The sequence below is a fragment of the Trametes versicolor genome (assembly GCF_000271585.1).
Source record: "Trametes versicolor FP-101664 SS1 unplaced genomic scaffold TRAVEscaffold_8, whole genome shotgun sequence".
In the NCBI taxonomy this organism is placed as follows: domain Eukaryota; kingdom Fungi; phylum Basidiomycota; class Agaricomycetes; order Polyporales; family Polyporaceae; genus Trametes; species Trametes versicolor.
This window is the reverse complement of record NW_007360328.1, coordinates 1,441,271-1,448,727: the sequence shown is the minus strand read 5'-3', so window position 1 is coordinate 1,448,727 and position 7,457 is coordinate 1,441,271. Positions and strand designations below refer to the sequence as shown.

The window sequence follows — 7,457 nt, the reverse complement described above, 5'->3', positions numbered from 1 at the left end:
CGAGCGTCGGGCGCACCCCGGACCCTGCTCGCCCGCGGAGCAGAGCGCAGTCTCGAGCGTCACCTCAGCAGCGAACCGCAGAGCATGAGAATGCGGCGATACGCCATCTCGCCCGAAGACGACCTGTTCTCTGCTCGCCCGTCGAGGCATGCGCCGACTCGGAGGCGGGTCCCGCTCGATATAGACACAGACCGAAATTGGCCGCCGCGGAGGCGGCGACGCTTGCGTCGTGCGCGTGTGCTTACTGACGGCTGGAACACCCAGAAATGAGCCCGATACGGCCGTCCGTCCCTCGTCCAGCGAGCCCGGAAATGCGGCCGAGGCCGGTACGTGCATGGTCGGCGTCCGGCTCGCGGCCAACGCTGCTCACCAGTCGTTTTGCGCAGGACTTGGCCCACACCGGGGCTCGTTCAAGGTCGCCCGGGTGCGCCCTCGGTGTGGCGCGGACACGCTACCCACGTCGCCAGATGGACAGGATTCGACACAACGCGCGATCCGCACGTACGGTGGCGCACATGCTCCTTTACGCCCGCCTCAAGATGCTCGGAATATACACACGACGCCGTGCTTGTAGCGCATGCACGCCGTCGACGTCCTTCACCCCAAAAATGCTGAAAACCGCCGCGAACCCCTCGGCCAGCGAGCGCGACTGGATAGCTACTATATCACGTCTCCGCTATGTACGTTTACAGCCCGTCTCGATGTGTATAGCACTGACAGCGCCATGGTAGGACACCCATAGGCGCCGGCAGAGAACATCTCCCGCCGCCGCAATACTGGACGCCCCGCGTTGAAACGCGGATAGGAGATCGATATAACATCGACGACGATGTGGGTGCATGCACGAAGATGCCTCAGCCATCCTGCGGCCGCCATGCCGCTTCCTCGTCGGCCGCCCTCTCCCGACCTCCCATCTGTTCTCCCGCCACCTACGACTCTCTGGCGCGCTCCCGTTTAGCACTGAACGGCACATACGACGTTGCTCATGTGCCATGTAAGTTCTCAAGTCATCCGGACAGAAATTGCGCTGACAACGTCGATTTTTCAGATTGTCCCCCGCTCAAAAACAGCCACAACACGCTGGAAAGTGCTCGTATCGACGCGTCTCGCGCACACACCCCATCTCCCGATCGCCCTCTACCACCCGCGACGACCCCAGCGCCCCACGACAAAATCCGCCGCGCACACACAACACCCCATCCGCCGCCAACTCCCCCAACTCGCCAACGCTCTCGCGCCTCGCCAACTCCCCCCACGGGCTCAAATCGACGACGCACAGCTCCCACGAATCAGGGAGCACCCACCCCGTGAGTCCCAGCGCGCTGGGGGCAAAAAATATTTGCGCCGATTTCGCTCATTTCCTTGTGTTTTCCACCCGCAGATGCGCCGAAACGGGCATTCCCGCACACGTCCGCGCCCTGCCGCCGCGCCATTTGGCGTGGGCGTGCCCCGGGACGGCCGGCATCGTCCCCCGCCGTTTCCCGGACTGTTCGATGGGGGGGAAGGTGTGTAGCGGACGTCGGGACGGCTGCCCGCTCTCGGCGTGTGCGTCTTGCCGCCTCGTGCGACGCCGCCGTTTCCGACATGCGCCGCTGGTTTCGACCCCAGGCCACACATTCCGCGACGACCCACCGTTCCCGCAAGTGACGACTCGGAGGCAACCCCCAGACGAACTCGACATGTTCGTCCGACTCGGTCGCATATCGCGCGGCAGACGAGAACACGGCATGGACGACACACTATCGGCCCGCTCGCACGCGCAAGCAGCCCCGCGCTACGTCCGGGTTCCTCGCGATCGTGCGTCATATGTGCTCCGAGTGTTCGAGGCTCTGGACACGCCGCTGACTCGTGATTCCCTCGCAGGACGGCCAAGACGCGCACACACAACGCCGTGCGTCTTCGCGACGCGGTTCGCTCACAGGACGGTCGAGATGCACACGAATTGTGCTCGTTTTCGACGCGATCGAGCAAGGGGCTCGCCTCGGATACGCATGCGACCCCGGCCGTCGACAGCGGATGCGGAGAAGCCGCTTCGTGCAGCGCCGCCGCTTGCAACATTGCTCTGCCCGCCCAGGGTCTCGTATCGAGTGTGATCACGCGAATCAGCACGTACAAGGGCCGCGAGCGGCTGGGCATCCGCCGGCGGATAGCAGTGCTCAGGACGGCCACTCTCGTACGCTACAACATCGCTTGGGGGACGAACACTCTCAGAGTATCGGCCTCGGTCCGCGCGCATAAGGGGCCGCATTTGGGTCCAGGACGCTACGTCCGGGACGCGTACGAGCCGGAGATCACGGTACGCACTCCAGCTACATCCTGCGAGCAGGGGCTCGCCGTTCACCCGCTATGCGCTCATAGGACGGCCCTCAAACACGCGCGCGAAGTTGGCCCTTGAGGTTCCCGACGCGGTCCGCCGCGCCCCCGCTTCGCTCAACCGACATCTGCTGGCGCTCAGGACGGCTGGGCGCGACCCTGGTCGACAAGAATGGGCGCGGAACGCGTGGTATCGTCGCCAACTTAGATGGTGCGACACGGCGCCGGCGCAGGAGCTCGATATCGTACGCACTCGGCGCGGACGCCTCGCGAGCACCGACGTGCTCGGATTCGAAGCACATCCGGTACGCGAGCAGCCACACACGGCGCCGTACGACATACGTCTGCGGCGGCGGCGCCGTTTCCCGATCTGTACGACACCCTCTGCATTGCCAATGACATAGCACGGTACGAATTGCGCGTGAGCTGCCCATTTTTGTATGTTCGCCGGTCGTTTCGAGCACCTACCGCTCATCGCTCACAATGTCCCACTCTTCGGGATAGCACTAGCCTGAGCTTCGCGCAGACGGCAAAACGAGACCGAGCCGTGCTCGGAATCCCGCGGTAACCCCTCAGGACCCCAACAGTTCTTCGACACACTTCCTCAAGCGTTTGCCGAGACGGTGGCGGGACAAGACTGCTGTGGACATCAATGGACCCGCATCGCCCAACGGCTCGATCTGCACGCGGAGGGAAGATGGCCCCCAACTTGGCAGGGACCGTGTCCGAGCACCGAACGCGTCCTGCACGCGCGACGCCGCGAAACCGACTCGTGAACGTCTCAGAATACGGTGAGTGGTCGCTTGGAACGTGGACAATCACGCTGTCTTGCTGACGGTTCGTCCTAGTCGCGCGGCGGCCGTCATATCAGGACGCGATGCGAGGGCGGGGACGACTCGACCGATCGCTTTTCTCGCCCCCCGGATCGCTTTGCAGCCGCGCGAACTGCGCGAACGAGTGCTTCCCGGTGGAGCGTGACGCGTCTCCCCTTCGGGAAGCTTACGAAGATGTTGAGCCTCGGTTGCGGCGATTTGGGCGAGGCGCGGTGTTCCGGTGGTCAGGCCTGCGCGCGAACGTGGAGAACGGTGAGTGGTGCGGAGGCAGATGTGGGGCAGAAAGCGAAACAATCACCCCATGCGACAGGGCGCAGAAGGTACGCGGCGGAGCGCTCGATTAGCATAGACGTGCGCGCGAGGGCTCGAGACTAACCTCTTGCGGCGGGCGGTCTAAGCGAAGAAACAGGCCAAACATGTATGCCCCGCCTCGCATCTGTTTCTTATGTCCGCGGCGACGACAACGAACATGGAGCAGTACAATGCAGTCACAACGATGTCCATGAGTATCTACTTGCATACGCAGTCCTCGCGCTGTAGATTTCGGGACATTCGAAACTCACATTTACAGACCCCATCGTGTTCTTGTGGCACCGAGTCGAGCACAAGACCGCGTACGATGGCGGCACGCGATTGCGCAGACCTCGCCTAAGCCATGTGAGGCGAGCGGCTGGAATACGCAGTATGATACGACTCTAGAGAGGTGTCCGAAGGTCCTGCGGGGTGGTGAGTTATTTCTGGACCCATTTATTCTCTTTGTACCTGAATGCTCACGCAACCGCGACCGGCAGCTGGTTTGGAACATAGATCTGGACTGTGAACATGCAGGCGAGCCCGCGCCCTTCAACAGAGCACATTTGGTGCAGCGGGACTTGGGCTACTGGCTGCCCAGCATGTATCAATAGCATGAAGCAATATATTTATATTACTCTCCTGACGATGCTGGCCGGACTGACCGATCCGGAGCAATACTCGACGCCAAGCTTCGTGGACTCCAGGTACCTTGACAGGAGGGTTTGAGGTCGCGATGATTTGCGGATAAGTCGGCTCGTATCCTCGCGAGACACGCCCTATGATGAGGTCGCGATGATTTGCGGATAAGTCGGCTCGTATCCTCGCGAGACACGCCCTATGATGTGCGCGCACGGAGAGTCTTTGATAGAGCGCACGCGGGCGGCATCAGTATGTATGGTCTGCGAAATGTTATACCGATATTTCCGCATCTCTGAAATCGAGGCGTGTACAACACGCAGACGAAGCTGTGGACGAGTACGCTACACTACGCCAAGATCCGCCTAGTTTGGGCGACACTGAGCGTTCCGGCGCGGGCGCCGCTCAGGCGTGGCTAAAGCGACGGCGGCATTGCTATCTGCGAAACCAGCCTCTCTTGAATGCGGTATTCCCATAACGGCGCGCACATCCAGCCTCGCTACCAAATGGCGATTTCGAGCGCACTCCGGAAACGATATCCCCCGGCTCAATAACGGTGTCGGAGAAGGCTTCGCCCGCCGCTAATTAAAGATCACGATCGCGTCAATACGGAGTTCGACTGGTGCATGCTGAAGACGCGAGGTCTCGCCCACGCGGCAGCTCTCACATTGTACCTGCCTCAATAAATATGTTTTAACACCTGTTAGTATGTGAGAGGTGCGCACTATGCAGGCGCGCCGCGACAGGCAGCGGCACGTTGCACGGGCTTTGTGATTGCCACAGTGAGCAGGATCGTACCGCTCATGTCTCCGTGCATATTCTGTTACCTGTCCGAATGAGATCTCGATAAGTATGCGATGACGAGACGATGGGCCGCATACTTACCTAACCATTTGGTGTGGAGTTTGGAGCCTCGTCACCGCACGGGCCGTCGCATCCCACGTCGGTGTGTCCCGATGCGGTTGGATGTCGGATCGGCCCACACGGAGACAGCTTCGTTCGAACGGGTTCACGGTGCCGATTTGTAACGGAGAACATGTCTTGATATCACGCGTTGACAAGGGCTGCAGCGCTCGAAGACTTCCCTCGAACACAAGACTGATTCGCGCAGGCTTGCGGCGCCCAGCCATTTTGCAATGTGCCGTGAACGGAGAGTGATATCAAACCTGTTCATGCGCGAGACCTGACACCGCGGCTATTTGTCGTTCGCACGTAGCTGGGCCCCGCGCGCTGCTATTGGCCATCCGTGAGAGCTCCGAGTTGAGCTGTGACTAGTCGTTAGAGATACGCTGCGCGAACCTTGCGAGAAGCGCGCCCACTCTAGCCGTGCGCATACCTTCTGGATGATACTACAGCCGCCTCCGAAGCGGGCACTGCAACGCTGTACAGCTGCCCCAGTTGGCAGGCGCAAGACGCGGCATTGGGGCGGCTCGTGATGACCTACCATAACCGTCAATGAATAATACGACCATGCTTCTCTGAGCGAAGCTGCACTCACCGAAGCTTGGCACAATCCGAGCACGCATGGCACGTTGTCATGCATGCTATGCTGGATGGCATGGACACCAAGAGCCGGTACCCCCCCCCTCTGGCATGGACCGGAGTCCGTGAGGACGCTGCCGCTGGCGTGAATTAGCGAGGTGGCCGTGTCGGATAGGGTGACTCTGTCTGCCGCGGAAGTCGTGCGTGTGAACGGTAAAATTACGGCGATTGGGCTACTTCAAAACGTTCAGACACAGCTCGAGGCTCGGCGGGCCGCTACCAGATACCTGTATTTGTCTTTGGCCGTGCGAGCTCGCAACGAGCGGGTCTTGCAGCCCGTTTCCGGCGCATTTTCTGTGGCCCGTATGAACAAAATCATGGTGAGTGTAACATAACGGGATGGCTGGGGGCATACCTGCCTAGCCGTTCAGGGTTGAGTGGACAGCTTCGCGTGCATGCAGACAGTACACGAGGACTTGCTCGATGTGGTAAGATGGTACGCACATAACGATAAAATGCGACTGGTGTGTGGGCCATGCCATCTGTGATTCCTTCGTCGTTAGCTCATTCTCATCTCCTTGACTTCTCACAAGCCCTACCTCACGATGGCTCCCATCCGTAATCACACGACACCCCCCGCAGACGCAAGCAGTAAGCCGGAACCTAACACAGCCGGCGTCGTCGTATACTCGGCCCGGCTGATGGAGATGCGAGGGCGGTTGAGAGGGCTGATGGGCGGAGACCTGAGTACGTACCGCCATTATTTCTTCCGCTCTGTTTGCTGACCGTGCTGATAGAGAGTCGGGCCGGCCCCCGCATCAAGATGAAGTGGACGGCGGTCGAGTACGCCAACGGCGTCGTCGTCAAGGGCGGCCACAGACTCGTGGGGTGGCCGAACCGAGCGAACGAGGAACCCCACGATCCGAACGGCCCGCCGCTCGACCCGCTCGACACGATCCCATTCGGGAACCTGAGCGACATCCCGGGCGGCCAGGCGGTGATCCAGCGGCTTCTCGACTTGTGGACGAGCGGCAAGATGTACTTCGAGCGTGCCGATGAAGCGTTCATCGACCTCGCGAAGCGCAACCCAAAGGCGGTCATGCCCGGGAAGCCTCCTGTACGTCCGGCGCCGAAGTGTTGGGGCCGGCAGAGCAGGGACGACATCGGGAAGGCGCGAGGGCGGCCAGCGTCAGGAATCAACCCGAAGACGGGGCGGCCGTACCGGAGGCGCAAGGACGGGCCCAAGACGCCGAAGATGATTCTGGACTCGGACATCGACTTGGCGGACGAGGTGGAGAGCGACATCGGCAGCGAGTAGGGTTCTCGGGCGGGGCAGAGAGCGGTCGACTAGCGGGGCGGTGTCCGGGATTCCTAGCTAATTGCGAGTCTAATTTAGACGCATGTCGTAATTTCCACTTTCGTTTGGTACGGCAGACAGGGCTTGATGAGCGAGAACTCGGTGCTGCGGTCGCCGCTGTTGTGGCAGGGAGCAAGAAGCACAAGCGCGCAGGGACGAACGACAGGAACTGCCGTGTATGGCAATTGTTCCGAGCGCCTGAGAGATTGTGGCACTGCGTGCGGGCGTCCGCTCCGATTCCCTCGCTTGTCTCTTTCCCTCACACTGCTCGCGCCCGCGCCCGACGATTCCGTACGCATCAATCGAGCGCTGTGGTCCGTACAATATTATACGATTATCTCGTGGATTGCATCCTCAGAGCGCGCGAGATGAAGGGAGCGCGGCATCGGCTTTTCGGGTCTGGATGCTCCGTGACCGGCGGGAAGGTGCGCGGGTTACGTTCGTGCGGCCGCCGTCTGCGCGCAGCCTGCGCGGAGCTCGGTAAGTGCAAATTTACGCGACAGCACTGTTGGGGCCTCTATCTGACATGTTTCAAATATTTT

General features: G+C 60.9%; 1 protein-coding gene across 1 annotated transcript; it reads left to right on the top strand.

The window, feature by feature from the left end:
* Positions 1-6,163: 6,163 nt before the first annotated feature.
* TRAVEDRAFT_49524 (uncharacterized protein) lies at positions 6,164-6,876 on the top strand (the record flags this gene model as incomplete). The annotated part of the gene is made up of 2 exons (XM_008042082.1): positions 6,164-6,305; positions 6,356-6,876. 2 exons carry the CDS (start codon positions 6,164-6,166, stop codon positions 6,874-6,876), a joined length of 663 nt encoding a protein of 220 aa, XP_008040273.1.
* Between the last annotated feature and the right edge of the window lie 581 nt (positions 6,877-7,457).